General features: G+C 41.5%; 1 protein-coding gene across 3 annotated transcripts in view; it reads left to right on the forward strand.

The window, feature by feature from the left end:
* The window catches only part of ubxn4 (UBX domain protein 4), a 35,097-nt gene extending 23,886 nt beyond the window's left edge, over positions 1-11,211 (forward strand). For 2 of the 3 annotated variants that reach the window (XM_060929294.1, XM_060929296.1), the window contains 3 exons: positions 4,896-5,027; positions 10,222-10,436; positions 10,540-11,211. In XM_060929294.1, coding sequence (XP_060785277.1) covers positions 4,896-5,027; positions 10,222-10,436; positions 10,540-10,678 — 486 coding nt within the window. In that variant the 3' untranslated portion in view covers positions 10,679-11,211. The remainder of the gene's footprint in view (positions 1-4,895; positions 5,028-10,221; positions 10,437-10,539) is intronic. The other variant, XM_060929295.1, reaches the window with a different exon arrangement.
* The last annotated feature ends 11,451 nt before the right edge of the window (positions 11,212-22,662 follow it).

Below are 22,662 nucleotides of genomic sequence, written 5' to 3' on the forward strand. Positions count from 1 at the left end.
AAGTCCTTCAAATCTGAAATGTGCCACTGTCTTTACTATGAAAATAATGTTACTTACTGATCAAAAATAGATTTTAATATACGTTTTAAGACATTATTTTACTTAATTTATTGATAATATATTTATTTTCAAGATTTGGAACATGCTACATACATGACAGGTTCATTATGAAGCTGCAGCTCTTCTCACGTAACAGGACAGACAACACAAGTTATCTAAACAATGTTTCTTTGTTCGGAAATTCAATGATTGTAAATAGATTTACAAATTGAGGTCTGTTGTGGTCATTTTCATTTCAAAAACTGACATTTATAAAGTAATTTTTTCCTTACTTCAACTCTTATTTACAAACATACTTCAACTAGCGGCAGCACGGTGGTGTAGTGGTTAGCGCTGTCGCCTCACAGCAAGAAGGTCCGGGTTTGAGCCCCGTGGCCGGCGAGGGCCTTTCTGTGTGGAGTTTGCATGTTCTCCCCGTGTCCACGTGGGTTTCCTCCGGGTGCTCCGGTTTCCCCCACAGTCCAAAGACGTGCAGGTTAGGTTAACTGGTGACTCTAAATTGACCGTAGGTGTGAATGTGAGTGTGAATGGTTGTCTGTGTCTATGTGTCAGCCCTGTGATGACCTGGTGACTTGTCCAGGGTGTACCCCGCCTTTCACCCGTAGTCAGCTGGGATAGGCTCCAGCTTGCCTGCGGCCCTGTAGAACAGGATAAAGCGGCTAGAGATAATGAGATGAGATGAGATACTTCAACTCCTATTTAAGTAGGCCATGTAGTCTGGAACTAGGGAAAAAGAATCGTGTAATGGAAAAATGATAGTTCAAAAAATGACACAGCTATTATAGGCATATCATCAGGAAGTGTAACACACACCATTTCATCACTTAGAAAAACTTGAAAAACTGTGTTCTGGTTGAAGTTTTCTTTTCATCCAGAACAGGCATTGATGGTCTTTTGGTGATGCTGGTAATGGATTCTCTCGAGATGTCAGGACGTGTTGGCCAGTAGAAGTTTCCTCCATGTACTGTAATTTAACTTCGGCTGGAAAAACCTCCTTGATCTGGAATTAAAAAAAAAAAAATGCTAATGAGGACAGATACAGCAGCGTCTGTCAAGGTTACATGAGAGTTTCGTACATGTCTGTCTGCTCTGCCATATTTAAAAGGAAATCCTCGGGAATCCCCATTCGTTGAGTCATACTCCTGAAGTAACACACATTCAATAACTTTTCCGTGGATTCTGCGTGTTTGACTTCTATTTCTAATAACAGAATATAATGGGGAAAATTCTTGCGAATCAATGTGTTTAACATAACTTACCTTGTTCATGTAACATCAGGACCGACATAACACTTCCATTCAAAGCGTGTGTAAAGCCTCGGTCACAACCGGCCGTACGTGCTCCTATGGCCGGTCTACGTGCAAGAAACGCACGGAGGGCGCACGTGTGATGTGCTGATTTTCGAGCCGCAGACCGGCCGCAGAGGTTCTTTGTCATGTCAAACAAACTCTACGGGCGCTTACGTTTTTTTCAGGTTGCGAGACAAACTTGCGTCCAACGCACGTCTTTCTCCATGAACAAAAAAACGCAGCGATTTGGGAAACGCCAAAAATCGCACAGCCAAAAAATCGTACATCTATCTGGTTGTGACCTAGGCTTAAAGCCTCGGTCACAACCGGCCGTACGTGCTCCTACGGCTGGTCTATGTGCAAAAAACGCAAGAAACGCATGGAGGGCGCGCGTGTGACGTGCTGATTTTCGAGCCGCAGACCGGCCGCAGAGGTTCTTTGTCATGTCAAGCAAACTCTACGGGCGCTTACGTTTTTTTCAGGTTGCGAGACAAACTTGCGTCCAACGCACGTCTTTCTCCATGAACAAAAAAACGCAGCGATTTGGGAAACGCCAAAAATCGCACGGCCAAAAAATCGTACATCTGTCTGGTTGTGACCTAGGCTTAAAGCCTCGGTCACAACCGGCCGTACGTGCTCCTACGGCTGGTCTACGTGCAAAAAATGCAAGAAACACATGGAGGGCACGCGTGAAATGCACGGAGGGCACGCGTGTGATGTGCTGATTTTCGAGCCGTAGACCGGCCGCAGAGGTTCTTTTGTCATGTCAAACAAACTCTACGGGCGCTTACTTTTTTTCAGGTTGCAGGACAAACTTACGGCCAATGCGCGTCTTTCTCCATGAACAAAAAAAACGCAGCGATTTGGGAAACGCCAAAAATCGCACGGCCAAAAAATCGTACATCCGGTACAATCTAGGCTTAAAAATGGCTGCAGGGCAGCCTATTTATATATTCACACAAAAGATCCGGATAAAGATGTAGAATGCGCAGTTGAGCTTCTGAGGGGGATTTCCAACCAAAATAAGGTAATGTGTCGTTACGTGAGCTGAAACATGTTGACAGACGCTTGACATGTAAGCAAATACGACAAATTTTTCTTTTTGTATAAGCGAAGTAATAAAAAAACCCACCTTTCTTATTGATTAGAAATTCATTAAAACACATTTTCTTGTCTTTTTCTTCATATTTGGAAATTGTTCACGATCACTGCACTCAGACAGACATCCATCCATCCATTATCTGTAGCTGCTTTATCCTGTTCTACAGGGTCGCAGGCAAGCTGGAGCCTATTCCAGCTGACTACGGGCGAAAGGCGGGGTACACCCTGGACAAGTCGCCAGGTCATCACAGGGCTGACACATAGACACAGACAACCATTCACACTCACATTCACACCTACGGTCAATTTAGAGTCACCAGTTAACCTAACCTGCATGTCTTTGGACTGTGGGGGAAACCGGAGCACCTGGAGGAAACCCACGCGGACACGGGGAGAACATGCAAACTCCACACAGAAAGGCCCCCGCTGGCTGCTGGGTTCAAACCCAGGACCTTCTTGCTGTGAGGCGACAGCGCTAACCACTACACCACCGTGCCGTCTCTCGGACAGATAGTTACATGAAAACAGTGTCTGTCGCTGAATGACCATGGTTTTTTTTTGTTTTTGTTTTTTTACCTCAAACTTCCAGTTCAACAAAAGGTGTATTTATATTCGTATATAATTTATATTGTGAATAAAGTTCAAAATTGTACATTATTTACATTTAAAAGGTGAGGAAAGCTTTAAAGATTTGTGTCCCATCGCTCATGTCCAAATTTTATACCATGAAATTCTGCAGATTCTTGCACTTTCGTCTGCATTATGCTGCTTTTCCACTACCAGCGCGGCTGAGTTGGGCTGAGCTGTGCGGTGCTGAGTTGGGCTGAGTCGAGCTGAGCGGGGCTGTTGGAGTTGCATTTCGACTACAACCGCACTGAACCGTGCTGGCTGGAAGTGGGTGGACACATTGGGTGGAGTTAGCAAAAGTGGGTGGACGTCACATGATGTCGTTAGGCAGCGCAAACAGTGACATCAGTGAGCTTTTAAGCGGTAGTCTCACGACCCGGATAGTAAACAATAAACATGGAGGACATGGAGTCGTTAGTGTTGCTGGTCTTGGTGCTGTGGCTTGTTGTCACCGACAACGCCAACAGATACTGGCAGGAGCGTATAGATGAGGCGAGGCGCATAAGGCTTCAGAAATTCTCGCAATTCGTAATTCTTCTTCTTCCAGGTTTACGGTGTTTACAGATCCCAGCGTGCTCGCGGGGCGTGTGTGGGCGTGTGAGGACACTCCTCCTCACCAATCAGTGCACAGGGGAGTGTCTCCTCACGCCCCTAACCCCACTCGGCTCGGTTGGGCTCGCTTCAGCCCCACTCCAAAACCGTGCGAGTTTTGGGTGCTGAGTAAGGCTGAAGCGAGCTGAGTCGTGCTGCTCTGAGGTAGTCGAAACGCGAGCCATGTCGGGCTGAAGTGAGCCGAAAAAGGGTAGTGGAAAAGGGCCAGTAGAGTGCAGAAAATGAACTGACAATTTTAGCATTGTTTATTTTATCTCTTTGAACTATTCAAATAATAATTTGCACATAAATTATGAAAATAGTTACATCATAATGTTTTTACAAGCCAAAAAATGTGGACAAGTATCAAAAAACTGGAGAGCAAATAGAGAGACTTGGGTGTCTGCATTACTTTAAATAGCATGATTTTTCGTAAACATTTTGATACTTGTGAATTTTTTGGTTCTTAAAGAAAAATGAGTGACCAAATCGATATACATACATGGAGTTGGAGATTTTCACTTTTAGGTATTTCTCATTCTGTTTTGATTCTGTGGTTTCCAATTGTATTTTACAACAGGAAAGTGGTGAAGACTTAAAGGTGTAGTAGGAACCATACACACTACCGTTCAAAAGTTTGGGGTCACTTTGAAATGTCCTTATTTTTGAAAGAAAAGCACTGTTCTTTTCAATGAAGATCACTTTAAACTAATCAGAAATCCACTCTATACATTGCTAATGTGGTAAATGACTATTCTAGCTGCAAATGTCTGGTTTTTGGTGCAATATCTCCATAGGTGTATAGAGGCCCATTTCCAGCAACTCTCACTCCAGTGTTCTAATGGTACAATGTGTTTGCTCATTGCCTCAGAAGGCTAATGGATGATTAGAAAACCCTTGTACAATCATGTTAGCACAGCTGAAAACAGTTGAGCTCTTTAGAGAAGCTATAAAACTGACCTTCCTTTGAGCAGATTGAGTTTCTGGAGCATCACATTTGTGGGGTCGATTAAATGCTCAAAATGGCCAGAAAAATGTCTCGACTATATTTTCTATTCATTTTACAACTTATGGTGGTAAATAAAAGTGTGACTCTTCATGGAAAACACAAAATTGTCTGGGTGACCCCAAACTTTTGAACGGTAGTGTAGTTGCATTAAAATGCTCTTGGCATTAAAAGCATTTAATGTGAATTTGTATTCTCTGTAACTCACCTGATTCTCACAGGAGGTGGGCAACAGGTTCGGCCACTTTTCTCTGGCCACCATGTTCCCAAGGCGTGAGTTCACAGCTGAAGATCTGGAGAAGACTTTGCTGGAGCTCGAGCTTGCACCCAGTGCCTCCATCGTCTTGCTGCCGGTGAGCCGCTTGCTAGTTACTGAGAGTAGCGATGTGTCTCAGGTTACAGTATACTGCAGATTAAGAGTGGGTTGAGATGTAACAATTCACTGTGTGTATTTTTATATAATATATATAATGTGTGTGTGTGTGTGTGTGTGTGTGTGTGTGTGCGCACATGTATACACAGTTCCGGTTAAAAGTTTGGACACCCCTACTCATTCATAGGTTTTTCTGTATTTTGACTATTTTCTACATTGTAGAACAAGACTGAAGACATCAAAACTATCAAAGAACATGTATGGAATTATGTAGTAAACAAAACCAGTGTTAAAAAAAACAGAAAATATTTTATATTTTAGATTCTTCAAAGTGTAGCCACCGTTTACCTTTTATTGGCATTATCTTAACCAGCTTCATGAGGTAGTCACCCGGAACGCTTTTCAGTTAACAGGCGTGCCTCGTCAAAAGTTAATTAGTGCAATTTCTTGCCTTCTTAATGCGTTTGAGATCAAACAGTAAATAATAACAATACTTTAAATATCCCTATTCCACAACTGTAGTAATATGTATTGAGTTAAGGGGTGTTCACACGGCACATATTTGCATCGATGCTGCACTGATGTATTTTGTTGCGATATATCTTACACCGGTGTAAATTTTGTGGAGCGTTCACACGTCACAAACCTGCTTACTAGAGAGAAGTGTGTTAGCACCGGTGCAGCCCCACTTGCGTTCACACGGCAGTTTTTGTGACCGTGCTATACGATAGTAATAATGCGGAAATGAAATACCCGCATGCGTGAAAACGTACTTCCTTTTCCCGGTTGTCATGGCATCACCAAGCGCCGGGAAAACAACGTGGATGAAGACACGCAGTTCTGTTGTTGTTGGTATTCGCCATTTTGGAAGCGCAAAATACCAGGATGCAAATTATGCAATGCCCGTATGTAATCAACTCTCCTCATGCGTAGCGAGTCTACCCCTGTAGCGTTCAGACGTCCCATTTTATATCGGTGCTGCCCCGCAAACTAGCATTTACTCCGGAGTAAATTTCTTAAACCACCTCCCGAGCAGGGTTAGATTTGCACCGGTTTAAGCAGCTTTCAGGGGCTACACTGGTATAACTTTGTACCGTGTGAACGCTCTACCGGGGCAGCCCCGGTGCTACACCGGAGTAAAAGTTGCCGTGTGAACACCCCTATAGTTCGGGCCAGACAGGAAAATATTTGGCTCGAGGTCTGACCAAGAGTCAAATATTTTCCCATCCGGTCTGACCTAACTCAGTCAATAAGCATTTTATCAGGTGACCTTTTGAACTAACATACACAGTAGAAAACAATGAACTACAGTGTGTGAAAAAATGAACCACTCAATTTTTATTTGATTGACAGCAAACGTTCATGTCATACTTATTTCTTTACGGTGTTTTCTTGTTGTCCTTGTATAAACAAGTGAATTTCTTTGCTCAAAAGTACCTCCCCCCCAACAATTTCAGCTTGTTCAATTAGGTCTGTGTCTGATACATCATCGAGATAATAAAATTCACTTTCACTGTGCTCAGTGGTGGCGCTCATTTTTCAGAGTAACAGTTCAGAGCAAAATGAAAATGGTGGAAGGGAAGGAAACGGGTCCAGGGCTGCATACGGCTTTTTCCAGGCCGGATTCAAAAATCCGTATCTGCCCAGTCAGTGACGTGACTTTTCCCAATGGTTTTATTAAGAGCGCGTGCGCGGGTCCGTACGCAATAATAATCCATCTTGCGTCAAGAACTGTTCAACTAAGTAAAGAGAAACGACAGTCCATCATTAAAAGACACCTTCATGTCTTTCAAGTAATTAATAAAAAATAAAGAAAAACCATTGAATTAGGTGTGTCCAAACTTTTTACTGGTACTGTATGTATGTACTGTATGTACAGTTATGTTCAAAATAATAGCAGTCCCTCAACAGTAGCAAGATAAATCACTGTTTTTGTTAAAATTTCAACCTTTACACCGCAAGCAAGTTTCTGGAGGGTATAGTAAAGGTATAGAAAACCAACAGGCCTGCTGTGCATTAGGGCTTTGACCTTGGCCCAAAAATCATATTCGAAGTTCGTTTGGAAATTAATCTAGACATTCGAATAGTATTCGAACTTTTATTAATTATATTATTCTTAAATGCCTCACTAACACCTCGGCATCAAAATTAAATATGATATTCAGTCCACCAGGGGGCAGTGTTCGGTCAATGTCAATAAGATTACGTGCAGGAAATATGAAATATTCAGGCGTGTTTTTACAACCACTACTAATGAAACGTGCAGTGTCGTAGTAATTGGCATTATACCGGCTGACACTTTTAACGTTACATAATCCACAAACTTCGTCGTTTGTCCGTTGCCGTTTTTGTGTGAAACGCTGTTCCTTCGGTTTCCTGGTTGCTTGTACTGATGAAAGCCTCTAAACTGTAGCCTCACTGACAATCAAAGGGGAACGTTTACAAAATGAGCAGGTACTGCTAGGCCTACACCTAATCTGTGAGTTTATAACACTGCCGTTCCGAGCCCATTCGTGTTGGCTTTTGAGAATGTTTGTTTTGAATGAGACCGGTGTCAGCTGTCATGTCTCTGCTTCCTGCTCGCGTCTCTGATTCACAATTCAAACAAACACGGACACGATATGTTATAAGATCACAGATTAGTTTTACGTGCTCACTTCGTTAACTTATGAACTTCATGGTATGTAAATTCCACCATGTGTAGGCTAAATTAATTTAGGCCTATAGGCTACTTGCGCAAGTAAGCTAATAATTTTTTTTAATTTCTTTTTTAGCAACTATCCAAAGTTGACAAAAATAACAGCACATGAAAGCATTACTGCGCAGTGTCGCATAGTCTACGTTAGTAATTTCATTTCTTATGTTATAACATCAGGTGTACAAAAACCAACCAAATACCTGCAGAAAAAAAAACCAAACACCGATATTTTCAGAAGAAAAAGTCACATTTTATATTGCATTTAATCACATCAGCAGTTACATTACACTTCATTTATTGTAGACCTATGTTGTACTTAATAAAGTCAGACTCTGTCCAATCTCGCAAAAATGACTGACTTCTGATGAGGAAATGAAAAATATTAGAGTTAATATTAGGAATTAGAGTGTCTATCTTCACCTGCCGGCGTATCACAGACCCCTCTCGCAGCCCCCTCTCACCTTCTAGCGCTCCCGCGTGCAATGTCTTCAAGTGGGCCCTCAAGTTTGAAGTTGTTGATTGATAGGCCAATTTGTTTCCACATATTTTACAGGTAACCTTTTTTTTATCGCATTCTCCATCTTTTTTTTTCGAATCCAAAATAGCACCACGCATCACTTTTTAAATTCTCCGGAGTGCAAATCTCCAACATGCTAGCATCTGACTCCATTGTTCAATGCGTGCCAGCTTGACGCTAACGTCTACAGGTGCCCAGATAAGACAAAAGACAATGACCTTCGCGATTCACATAAATTCCACAGACGTTAAAAAAAAAAAAAACAAAACCTGCGACCTGAACTGAAAACGTTTACAACCACATTCACAAAAATAAAAGAATTATGCCTAATGATACCATATACAGGTTCGAATATTTAGAGCTGCCTAATATTCGTTCGAACATCACTTTTTTTCACAACATTCAAATTGTATTCGAATATCGAAGTTCGAAGTCAAAACCCTACTGTGCATGCTACTGATTCTGTGAAATTGAATGATTAGCTGAAAGGGGTGTGTTCAAAAAAATAGCAGTGGTGAGTTCAATTAGGGAGGGCATTGATTTTGTGAAAAAAAAAGGTGTTAACAGGTGGTCCTTATTTAAGGATCAAGGCAACTGACATTGCATATGCTGGCTGTCCTGCATTGGTCCTGAAAAACCAAGTAAAATGGGTCGTTCAAGACACTGTTCTGATGAAGAGCGGCTTTTAATCAAGAAATGGATAAAAGAGAGGAAAACCTACAAAGAAGTGCAGAAACTTATAGGCTGTTCAGCTGAAATGATATCAAACGCTTTAAAATGGCAGCCAAAACCAGAAAGACGAGGAAGAAAAAGACAAACAACTTCTCGAATGGATCGGAGAATAACCAAACTGGCAAAGGCTCAGCCAATGATCCGCTCCAGGAGGATCAAAGAAGATCTAAACTTGCCTGTGAGTACTGGTACAATCAGACGACGTCTATGTGAAGCCAATCTACCAGCAAGAAGCCCCCGCAAAGTCCCATTGTTAAAGAAAAGACGTGCTGAAGCGGCTACAATTTGCCAAAGAACACATTGACTGGCCTGAAAAGAAATGGCGTAATATTTTGTGGACAGATGAAAGTAAGATTGTTCTTTTTGGGTCTAAGGGTCACAGACAGTTTGTCAGACGTCCTGCAAACACAGAATTCAAGCCACAGTACACAGTGAAGACTGTTAAGCATGGTGGTGCAAGCATCATGATATGGGGATGTTTTTCATACTACGGTGTTGGTCCTATTTACTGCATACCAGGGATCATGGATCAGTTTGAGTACATCAGGATACTGGAAGAAGTCATGTTGCCATATGCTGAAGAGGAAATGCCTTTGAAGTGGGTGTTTCAACAAGACAATGACCCCAAACACACCAGCAAGCGAGCAAAATCATGGTTCCAGACAAACAGCATCTAACTAATGGAGTGGACAGCACAATCCCCGGACCTCAATCCCATAGAAAACTTGTGGGCTGACATAAAAAATGCTGTTCATGAGGCAAAAGCAAGAAATGCAGAGGAATTGTGGAACGTAGTACAATTGACCTGGGCTGCAATACCTGTTGACCGTTGCCAGAAGTTGGTCGACTCCATGCACCACAGATGCGAAGCAGTTATCAGAAACCATGGTTATGCAACAAAATATTAGTTTAGGATACTCAGCAAAGTTGAATTTTCAAGAATTTCTTAGTTTGTATGGTACATTTTTGAGTTTCCAAAGAAAGATGTCAACACTGCTATTTTTTTGAACATTACATTTCTTGACTTTCTGTGAAATATTATGAAATGTAATTACTTTTTCCAGTTTTCTTGCTTTGAAATAGAATGTGCAGTATGCCCAATGCATTTGTGTTCATTAAAGTACAATTTATTTGAAGAATTTTGACATTTACTCGCCTTTTTAAAGACACTGCTATTATTTTGAGCACAACTGTATGTATCAGTCTGTTTTCGTGTCGTTCCCACAGCAGTCAGGAAGGCCTGCTAACACTGTAGTCCAGTCCTCTAGCACAGGAGGCATCTGGGCTTTTCTGGGCACGATCTTGTACCCTCTGCTAGCAGTGTGGCGGTTCCTGAGCGGCGTCCTATTTGGTAGCCCTCCTCCTGGAGCCACAGCAGCTCCCCGTAACCAGCCGCAGCGCCCTTCCAACTCCTTAAACGCCAGCTCTGGAGAACCAAAGAGGTGGGCCACGTTGTTTTAAAAAAAAAAAAAACGCCCTTTCCATTTCTTAAATGCATGCTGGTCATTTATTGATCTTCATCAATTAATGTAAATATATTTCCAGAGAAACAATCCGCAAGCGCGTCCTAGAGAAGCGACCAGAAGACTTTAAAAAAGACGGTAAAATCTACCGGCTAAGGACCCAAGAGGACAGCGAAGACGACAACAACACGTGGAACGGCAACTCCACCCAGCAAATGTAGTGCAATAACACCACTTGATCTCTCTCGTTTTGCCGAGTTGTCTCCGGCCTTCTCACTCTCTGACTTGGTTTGATTTTGCGTGTCTTAACGGTGGATTATAAATGATTTATAGATATGATTTTCATTCTTTCCCTCTCTCTATCCGACCCTTCACCTCTTCCTTGCATGGGTAGATAAAAACCAAGTTAATCTCTCATGTAAGCTTAAACAGACATCCACTGTGTGCAGATTTCTTGATTTTTGCCATTTGCTTTCTAGCACTATTCTTACAGTAACATCTTGCAGGCTAAACAGGCTCAATTAGAGGCTTGGAAGCTTGAATCCTGCTGCCTTTTTATTTAAACTGTAACCTGTATGACACAAAAGGTTTCCAGCAAAACTATGTGGTTGAGTTTGGGGCAATAGGGTCTTGGCAACCAGTGTATTTTATATGGAAACTTGGACCCCTTGGCAAAAGAATGCTTCTACTAGTTGAAAGTGGAAGTCACTTTAACACTGTCATTTAACAAAACAATAAAGATTTTTCGATTAAATCTTTGATCAACTTTAATGGTTTCCTTTTTTAAGCAAACAAATGAAAGGAACAAACAATTTTAAAAAACAAAAAAATCAAAAATAAAAGGGGGGGGGAATTTTTGCAGAATTTCCCCTGTACATGAAATTCATTCCATCAGCCAAGATACGTCGTATGTTTACATTTTTAGTTGAAAATTCTGCCGAAATTTCAAGGGAAGCTTCTCGCCAGGAGTTTAGAAATGTGCAAACCTCTCAGGCTTAGATCATCTCTCACACATCTCAAATTGCATCAAGTCGTTCAGGGATCTCAATTTGACTTGACAAGTTTGACTCAAAGTCAAACTTTCACTAGTTTTCTGACATCTGTAATAACAGACAAAAGCATGTTGCAGCAATGATGGGGTCAAGCAACATGCAGGGGGCATAGTTACAGTGGTGCTTGAAAGTTTGCGAACCCTTTAGAATTTTCTATATTTCTGCATAAATATGACCTAAAACAACATCAGATTTTCACACAAGTCCTAAAAGTAGATAAAGAGAAACCAGTTAAACAAATGAGACAAAAATATTATACTTGGTCATTTATTTATTGAGGAAAATGATCCAATATTACATATCTGTGAGTGGAAAAAGTATGTGAAACTCTAGGATGAGCAGTTAATTTGAAGGTGAAATTAGAGTCAGGTGTGAGTGGGCACCCTGTTTTATTTAAAGAACAGGGATCTATGAAAGTCTGATCTTCACAACACATTTGTGGAAGTATATCATGGCACAAACAAAGGAGATTTCTGAGGACCTCAGAAAAAGCGTTGTTGATGCTCATCAGGCTGGAAAAGGTTACAAAGCCATCTCTAAAGAGTTTGGACTCCACCAATTCACAGTCAGACAGATTGTGTACAAATGGAGGAAATTCAAGACCATTGTTACCCTCCCCAGGAGTGGTCGATCAACAAACGTCACTCCAAGAGCAAGGCGTGTCATCGTCGGCGAGATCACAAAGGACCCCAGGGTAATTTCTAAGCAACTGAAGGCCTCTCCTCACATTGGCTAATGTTAATATTCATGAGTCCACCATCAGGAGAACACTGAACAACAATGGTGCGCATGGCAGGGTTGCAAGGAGAAAGCCACTGCTCTCCAAAAAGAACATTGCTGCTCGTCTGCAGTTTGCTAAAGATCACGTGGACAAGCCAGAAGGCTGTTGTAAAAATGTTTGGTGGACAGATGAGACCAAAATAGAACTTTTTGGTTTAAATGAGAAGCGTTATGTTTGGAGAAAGGAAAACACTGCATTCCAGCATAAGAACCTTATCCCATCTGGGAAACATGGTGGTGGTAGTATCATGGTTTGGGCCTGTTTTGCTGCATCTGGGCCAGGATGACTTGCCATCATTGATGGAACAATGAATTCTGAATTATACCAGCAAATTCCAAAGGAAAATTTCAGGACATCTGTCCATGAACTGAATCTCAAGAGAAGGTGGGCCATGCAGCAAGACAACGACCCTAAGCACACAAGTCGTTCTACCAAAGAATGATTAAAGAAGAATAAAAATGTTTTGGAATGGCCAAGTCAAAGTCCTGACAATCCAATTGAAATGTTGTGGAAGGACCTGAAGCGAGCACTTCATGTGAGGAAATCCAGTGACATCCCAGGGTTGAAGCTGTTCTGTATGGAGGAATGGGCTAAAATTCCTCCAAGCCGGTGTACAGGACTGTTCAACAGTTACCAGAAACGTTTAGTTGCAGTTATTGCTGCACAAGGGAGTCACACCAGATACTGAAAGCAAAGGTTCACATACTTTTGCCACTCACAGATATGTAATATTGGATCATTTTCCTCAATAAATAAATGACCAAGTATAATATTTTTGTCTCATTTGTTTAACTGGGTTCTCTTTATCTACTTTTAGGACTTGTGTGAAAATCTGATGATGTTTTAGGTCATATTTATGCAGAAATAGAAAATTCTGCAGGGTTCACAAACTTTCAAGCACCACCGTACCATGAAGACAAAATTAAGTTAAGGCCATGGTTGTGTGCATTGACAGCAAATTTCATGTTAGTTGAGCAAAGATCGGAAGAGATGCGTGAACATCTCACGTTTGTGAGGCTTTGTCTGAATATCAGCTGTGCCAAATTTGGTGCTGATTGGACAAAATTAGTGGCCTGTTGCCATGTCTTAACCTTGGGACGTGCCCTGGTATTACAAGAGACAAAAATTTATTTTATTATTATTTTTTAAAAAAGACAAACATCATCTCATTATCTCTAGCCGCTTTATCCTTCTACAGGGTCGCAGGCAAGCTGGAGCCTATCCCAGCTGACTATGTGTGAAAGGCGGGGTACACCCTGGACAAGTTGCCTGGTCATCACAGGGCTGACACATAGACACAGACAACCATTCACACCTACGGTCAATTTAGAGTCACCAGTTAACCTAACCTGCATGTCTTTGGACTGTGGGGGAAACCGGAGCACCCGGAGGAAACCCACGCGGACACGGGGAGAACATGCAAACTCCGCACAGAAAGGCCCCCACCGGCCATGGGGCTCGAACCCGGACCTTCTTGCTGTGAGGCAACAGCGCTAACCACTACACCACTGTGCCGCCCCAATTTGGTACCTCATTTTTGAAAATCAATGTGGTTCAAAAGTAGACGCACCTCCAAATTGGACCCATTGGTGGTGCTAGAGCTCTCGAGGTACAAAATAAAACTTGGTGAAAAAATTCAGGGCGCTGTCCCCAATCAGTGTGCCAAATTTCAAAATTTTTTACCATACGGTTCTATGGGGTGTCATAGATGCTGTAGCCAGATGAAGATGAATAAGAAAAAGTAGAAACACAATGGGTGCCTCAGCAGCTTCCCTGCTAAGCCCCGAAATATAGCTGCAAACAGTGATGAGGGTCCCAAGTCCAGATACAATCTCATATTCTGTTTGGTGAATTCTCCACCGATTCCAATGGACTGTAATGGACAAACGCTTTTGAAAATGAAAAATCCATTTAATAACTTCCGTGAATCTTGGACCAAAGATCATTCTTGCCAAATCTGATGAATGTTGGACAATATTTGTGGCTGTCTCGGCTTTCGAACCACCCATTGTATCATTAGACACCTAAAGCAGTTATCAGCCAAAATGCTTTTTTGCTTACGGTAGCACATCCCAGTGGTCAAGTGATACAAAACTTTTTGTGATTCCTCAGTACGGCATCCCAAGTCATAAACCAAGCCTGGTTTTGATGTGTCCTAGCGTTACCGAGTTATGACCTCACTTCCTGTTTGGTGGTTTCAGCCGTTCAACCATTTTTGACTAACTGTAATGGATGAACTCTTTTGTTTGTGCCTTGGAATCTCCCAAGATATAACCACATACAAGAATGGCAAACACATCAACGGTTAATTGGCAAAATGGATTTTTACTCATTGCAGCATGTCCCAGTTTTATAGAATCTCAGGAAGGGGTACTCAGTCTGTATATCAAGTTTGCTGTTGATACTTCAAACAGTTCCTGATATATGACCTGACATCCCATTTGGGGCTTTGCTGCTGATTTTCATTGGCCGTAATGGACAAATGGTTTATCAGAATGTTTTGTGAGGCTTGGTCTGAAGATGACCTGTAGCAAATTTAGTGAAAATTGGGCAACACTTGGGTCTGTGAAAGCTTTCAGTTTTTGATATAGTGGAAATTAACATCGTGGGGTGTGTTGAACTCTGCTTGAGCCAAGGGATCCATCGGTACCTCGTTTAACAAGAGTCATCAGGAGATGTCATATCCCCTTGGCCGCCACATGAAACCACGCTCCAAATTTCCCTCAGTTTGAATTGGTTGCCATGGAAATACGAAAAAAATAAAAATCACAGAAATCCCAAAATGTCAAAAAGACACAATTCCTGTAGTCACTTAAACATAACTGTCAGGTTTTGTGAAAAAAATTCCTAACAGTTTTTGAGTTATGCTCCGGAAACTAAAATGTTTACAGACGGACAGAACAATAGCTATACCCCCCCCCCCCCCCCCCCCCCCCCCCCCCCCCGCATTATATGCTGGGGGATAAAAATCAGGAATATGGTTCAAAAGTTACCTGCATAAACACACCTCCAAATTTGACCCATTGGTGGCGCTAAAGCACTTGAGGGGCAAACTTGAAACTTGGGGAAAAGAATCAGGGGACTGTCCCTAGTCAGTGAGCCAAGTTTCAAAACTTTTTACCATATGGTTCTATGGGCTGCTGTAGACACCATAGCCAGAAGAAAAAGATGAAGAAGAAAAGGTAGAAACACGATAGATGCCAGGGCGGCACGGTGGTTAGCACTGTCGCCTCACAGCAAGAAGGTCCGGGTTCGAGCCCCGTGGCCGGCGAGGGCCTTTCTGTGTGGAGTTTGCATGTTCTCCCCGTGTGGGTTTCCTCCGGGTGCTCCGGTTTCCCCCACAGTCCAAAGACATGCAGGTTAGGTTAAATGGTGACTCTAAAATTGACCGTAGGTGTGAATGTGAGTGTGAATGGTTGTCTGTGTCTATGTGTCAGCCCTGTGATGACCTGGCGACTTGTCCAGGGTGTACCCCGCCTTTCGCCCATAGTCAGCTGGGATAGGCTCCAGCTTGCCTGCGACCCTGTAGAACAGGATAAAGCAGCTGGAGATAATGAGATGAGATGAGACAATAGATGCCCACACAGCTTTTCTGCTTGGCCCCTAAAAAGGTAGAAATGCAATGGGTGCCAACGAGGCTTCACTGCTTGGCCCCCAATACATAAAAGCATCATTATCATCATCATCTTTGTTGAAGCACTAGACTCTTTAGATTACTAAAGATTTAAAATGGTGAATTTAAAGTAAATCAAACAGGATTCCAGTGATATTTCTACTTAATATTTCCGATGATAATATTTCTATTTTCTATTTGATTTAAATCTGCTGCTATTTAATATGAGTGAAGATGTTAATCTTCAGTGTATCCATGTCAGGATATCCACAATGAGTAACAAACACAGATTCTCCAAGCAGAAGACGTACCAGGATGAATCAAGTCCTGTATTCCTTTAAACATTTTAAGTTTTCAAAGCTGGTGGCTTTACATTTCCATTTCCTTCATAATTAGCCTCATAGCTTCAGTGTAAACATTAATCTTGGCTGATGAACTATATTTATGATAAAGGGAAAATTGTGTTGTGTGTTTTTTTTTTCCTCTGCTTTTTTTTTTTTAAAGATTAACTAAACCTTTGGTTTGGATCAGACTGAATAATTTTAACACAGTTATTCTAATAAAATAACATTGAAGGTTTGGCTCACTACATTGCGTCACTTCCTACTTAACCACAATTTTTAAGCACAATCCTGCCTGAATTGGATTCAGTCTGAAATTAAACAATTTCAAAAGCTGAATTTGCAAAATGTGGGGAAAACCCCCCACAAAAGTTGAAATACGAGTTAAATTGTGCCTGTGCATGTTACAGAAATTTGCAGACCTATGGAAAAAGTACATTTATGAATGTGCACTGCATCATTTGTCTTTTTATTTTGTCAGTTCTGCAGTTGTAATGTGCTACCAACAGATGGTGATATTTAATCATTTGTAGAATTTTTTATGCCAAACCTTTCGCCATATTTATGCATCAGCTTTTTATTTGGGTTATTTATCATATTTTCCTTTGCAAGTGTATCTCTACAATGAATGAAACAGTCTAGTGTGTTTTACTAAACACAATGAGAGAGTTATTGAATGTTTACACATATTAAGTGGTGTTACATCCAATTTACACCATGCAAGAAGAAATAAAATGCACACCGTGTATTTGCATGAAAAAAAAATCTATGCCTGATTTGATTTGCCAGGATTTAAAAAGTAGCCTGATTATCTACGTCACAATTAAAGATGAAACACATTGTGTTAAATAATGCAAATAATCATACAACCCCGATTCCAAAAAAGTTGGGACAAAGTACAAATTGTAAATAAAAACAGAGTGCAATAATTTACAAATCTCAAAAACTGATATTGTATTCACAATAGAACATAGACAACATATCAAATGTCGAAAGTGAGACATTTTGAAATTTCATGACAGCAACACATCTCAAAAAAGTTGGGACAGGGGCAATAAGAGGCTGGAAAAGTTAAAGGTACAAAAAAGGAACAGCTAGAGGACCAAATTGCAACTCATTAGGTCAATTGGCAATAGGTCATTAACATGACTGGGTATAAAAAGAGCATCTTGGAGTGGCAGCGGCTCTCAGAAGTAAAGATGGGAAGAGGATCACCAATCCCCCCAATTCTGCGCCGACAAATAGTGGAGCAATATCAGAAAAGAGTTCGACAGCGTAAAATTGCAAAGAGTTTGAACATATCATCATCTACAGTGCATAATATCATCAAAAGATTCAGAGAATCTGAAAGAATCTCTGTGCGTAAGGGTCAAGGCCGGAAAACCATACTGGGTGCCCGTGATCTTCAGGCCCTTAGACGGCACTGCATCACATACAGGCATGCTTCTGTATTGGAAATCACAAAATGGGCTCAGGAATATTTCCAGAGAACATTATCTGTGAACACAATTCACCGTGCCATCCGCCGTTGCCAGCTAAAACTCTATAGTTCAATAAAGAAGCCGTATCTAAATATGATCCAGAAGCGCAGAAAAAGAGAAAAGGGGATGTCTCACAGTGGTAAACATGGCCTTGTCCCAACTTTTTTGAGATGTGTTGTTGTCATGAAATTTAAAATCACCTAATTTTTCTCTTTAAATGATACATTTTCTCAGTTTAAACATTTGATATGTCATCTATGTTCTATTCTGAATAAAATATGAAATTTTGAAACTTCCACATCATTGCATTCCGTTTTTATTTACAATTTGTACTTTGTCCCAACTTTTTTGGATTCGTGGTTGTACTAGTTCTTCTCAATACTGATTAGACGATTTGAAGATCTACAGCCTATGTTTAAAATGTGTATGAACCTTTGGGCTCATCGTCGGTCCACTTGAGTTCGAGTAGGGAGTCATCTCCTTCCTCCTCTTCTTCTCCTTCCTCGTTAAGCTTGAGAAGCTTGACATTGTTGAGCTTGAACATGACTCTGGAGTCTAGAACAGAGGAGTCTTCTACAACACGGACACAGGAGGGACAGTTCTTCATGAGCGGAGACTAACTTCTCCTTCCGTCATTGTTTTCGCTCCTCAGCGTACTTCCATATTGAGACATCAAATGTCATCGCCGCTACAAAGGAACTGAGGGAAGTTGAGGAATCACCGTTTGCATGAGATCGGGAAAGGGTGCAACTTCCTACTCCCAGTCAAGGCCTGGGATCCCATTTATCCGTGGCACAAAGATCTGCGACGACAGCGGTGTCCCAGGTTGCATCCATTGTGGTGGGGCCTAGGGAGAGAGGTACACCCTATGGTGGTCCTCCAGGAGATAAGAGAGTTAGGAATGCACTGCCACCACATGATTTATATGCCGCCATCCAATGGCCACCTGCCACTTGGTCTCCCAAGGGAGTCCACCTTGAACCATCTCTCCGAAGAGAGACCTGATTCTCAGTGAGGAGGCATGAGTGGGCATTTCCATGTGGCGCTAAGAATCGTTCCACCATTGTGACTGGGGAACTTTGACCTGTGGGCTAACAATTCTCTAAAAGCTGATTTAAGTCAGATGTTTTGATTAATGAGGTTGTAATTGTGGAAGGTAGAGATGCCCATGCCTATAAAAAAAAATCTGGTTACTGACAGGGTCTGTCCCACACACATTTTTTGTACATTCAAGAAAAAGAAAAAGAACCACCACCACCCAAGGCTACCAGCAAATGACCTTCATAAATCTTCAGCTCCTCAAGTTTGGGGATAAATACTACATAAGTGCTAACTGGGGCTTGGAGCATTAGGATTGATTTGCTGCTGGCTCAGGGCCTGGATAGCTTTCAATCATTGAGGAAACAACAAATACAGAAGAATGTCAGAATAGCGGCCTATAATAAGATAATAACTCAAAATACAAAAGAGAAAACTTTGTTTCTGAATTGTCATAATTATACAGTTAAGTCCTATCTATGTGCATTTACAAATAATATTAATCTCTGACAGCCTAGTATAGTCTAAACTACAACCCCAATTCCAATAAAGTTGGGACACCGTGTAAAACAAATAAAAGCAGAATGTGAAGATTTGCAAATCATGGAAACCCTATATTTCATTGAAAATAGTACAAAGACAACATATCAAATGTTGAAACTTAGAAATTTTATTGTTTTTTTATATTCTTTATGCTCATTTTGAATTTGATGTCAGCAACACATTTCAAAAAAGCTGAGACAGAAACATGTTTACCACTGTATTGCATCACCTTTACTTGTAACAACATTCTGTAAACATTTGGGAACTGAGGAGACTAATTGCTGTAGTTCTGAAAGAGGAATGTTGTCCCATTCTTGTCTGATATACAATTTCAGTTGCTCAACAGCTAAGGGTCTCCTTTGTCGTATTTTGCACTTCATAATGCGCCAAATGTTTTAAATGGGAGACAGGTCTGGACTGCAGGCAGGCCAGTTTAGCGCCCGGACTCTTTTACTACAGAGCCATGTAGTTTTAATACGTGTACAAAGCGGTTTGGCATTGTCTCGGTGAAAGACGGAAGGCCTTCCCTGAAAAAGATTTTGACTGGATGGCAGCATATTACTCTGAAACGTGTACATATCATTCAGCATTAATGATGCCTTCCCAGATGTACAAGCTACCCATGTCATGTGCACTAATGCCCCCTCATACCATCACAGATGCTGGCTTTTGAACTGTGCACTAATAACAAGCCGGATGGTCCCTCTCCTCTTTAGCCTGGAGGACATGGTCTCCATGATTTCTAAAAAGAATTTCTAATTTTGATTCATCAGACCTCAGGACAATTTTCCACTTCACCTCAGTCCATTGTAAAAGAGCTCAGGCCCAGAGAAGGTGGCGGTGTTTCTGGATATTGTTTATATCTGGTTTTAACTTGCACGTGTGGATGCAGTAATAAACCGTTTTCACAGACAATGGTTTTCTGAAGTGTTCCTGAGCCCATATAGTGATTTCCACTACAGCCACTTGTCTGATTTTAATACAGTGTCTCCTGAGGGCCTGAAGATCACAGTGTCAGTTTTCAGCCTTGTCTCTTGCACACAGAGATTTCTCCAGATTCTCTGAATCTTTTAATTATATTATGTACCATAGATGATGTGATCCCCAAATTCTTTGCAGTTTTACATTGAGGAATGTTATTCTTAAATTGTTGCACTGTTTGCCCACACAGTCTTTCACAGAGTGGTGAACCGCTCCCCATCTTTACTTCTGAGAGACTCTGCCTCTCTGGGATGTTCTTTTTATATCCAATCATGTTATTGCCCTGTTGCCAATTAACCAGATTAGTGGGGTTTTTTTTTAGCATTACACAACTTTTTCAGTCTTTTGTTGCCCCTGTCCCAACTTTTCTGAAACATGTTGCTGACATCAAATTCAAAATGAGCATTTTTTTTCAAAAAACAATAATTTCTCAGTTTCAACATTTGATATGTTGTCTTTGTACTATTTTCAATGAAATATAGGGTTTCTATGATTTGCAGAGCTTCACATTCTATTTTTTATTTATTGCTTTACACAGTGTCCCAATTTTTTTGGAATTGGGGTTGTACATTACTAACCTTTAAAGCCTGGTTTAAGAATGAGCTCTAAAGCAAGAAATTGTAAATATCTCATCTCATTATCTCTAGCCGCTTTATCCTTCTACAGGGTCGCAGGCAAGCTGGAGCCTATCCCAGCTGACTACGGGCGAAAGGCGGGGTACACCCTGGACAAGTCGCCAGGTCATCACAGGGCTGACACATAGACACAGACAACCATTTACACTCACATTCACACCTACGGTCAATTTAGAGTCACCAGTTAACCTAACCTGCATGTCTTTGGACTGTGGGGGAAACCGGAGCACCCGGAGGAAACCCACGCGGACATGGGGAGAACATGCAAACTCCACACAGAAAGGCCCTCGCCGGCCACGGGGCTCGAACCCGGACCTTCTTGCTGTGAGGCGACAGCGCTAACCACTACACCACCGTGCCGCCCAGTTGTAAATATAATTTGTGTAATATATAACACGCTCATAAGTGTTCATGTGGATTAGAATGACAACTATTCCTATTCCTGAAGACTGAAAAGCTTAATTAGTGGACACATAGGTGACTGATGATGATTTATCTTGTGGGTACCAGGTCGCAGATAGTACATACATGCAATTTCTCTCTCTCTCTCTCTCTCTCTCTCTCTCTCTCCTCTGTGTCTCTTTGGATCACACAGCTACAGTTTAAAATTGAAACAACAGGGCCGATTAAAAAAATATCACCCTATGTTGTCAATACAAGACAGGTATACTACAGGTATTATGCTTCAGTGCATGATTACAATCAACCACAAATTATTATTAGTATACTTCAGGAGGGGCCGTTACACAGTCCTGAAGTCCCTCACTTCCTATAGAATGCAAAAGGCAGAAAAAGTAGCTTTAGATTATGTTGCCTTTGCAGATACTGCTTTAGACAAACCAATGTTCTGCAGGAAGTTGTTGGTGAGACTGTGGTTCAGCAAATGAAAAGCAAAACATCACTTTTGCAGTGTCAAGAAGTTGCTGATCGCAGCTAATTATGGGGTTTACCACAGAAGTCTGTAATGCTGCAAAGGAAAATACTTAACAGATGGCTATGTAGTGTTTACATGGTTGAAAATTATAAACGAGCTTGAATTCGGCATATTGGAGATGAAATCCAGGCTTATTTGAAATAGTCTCACTTAAGTTACAAAGGCAGGTCAATCCACACTCGCATTCCACTATCAAATTCCATGATACCTAAATATGACTTTGACTAATTTTTAAAATCCTTTTATAGGCAAGAAGCAAGAAGGTTCCAGGTTTGAAGGTCATGGCCAACGGGGACCTTTCTGTGTGGAGTTTGCATGGAGTTTCCTCCAGGTGCTCTGGTTTCCCCCATAGTTCAAAGGCATGCAGGTTAGATAAAATACCCAGCCATTGGGGTTTCACAAGCCAGTGCATACTTAGTGCCAGTCCCAAGCCCGGACAGATTGGGGAGGGTTGCATCAGGAAGGGCATTTGGTGTAAAACCTACAGCATATCAAATCAAATATGCAGAACAGTTCCACTGTGGTGACCCCTAACAGGAGCAGCCAAAAGAAGAAGAAGATCCTTGTTTTTGGACAGCACAGTGGTGCAGTGGTTAGCACTGTCACCTCACAGCAAGAAGGTTATGGTTTGGAACGTCACAGCTGACCATATGGAGTTTGCATGTTCTCCCATTGTGTGGGTTTCCTTCCACAGTCCAAAACCATATAGATTAGGTCAAATGGCTCCTTTAAATTGCTCATAGGTGTGAGTGTGAATGGTTTCATCTCTGTGTTAGCCCTGTGTTAGATTGGCAACCTGTCCAGGG

This window comes from Neoarius graeffei, chromosome 9, assembly GCF_027579695.1.
Source record: "Neoarius graeffei isolate fNeoGra1 chromosome 9, fNeoGra1.pri, whole genome shotgun sequence".
In the NCBI taxonomy this organism is placed as follows: domain Eukaryota; kingdom Metazoa; phylum Chordata; class Actinopteri; order Siluriformes; family Ariidae; genus Neoarius; species Neoarius graeffei.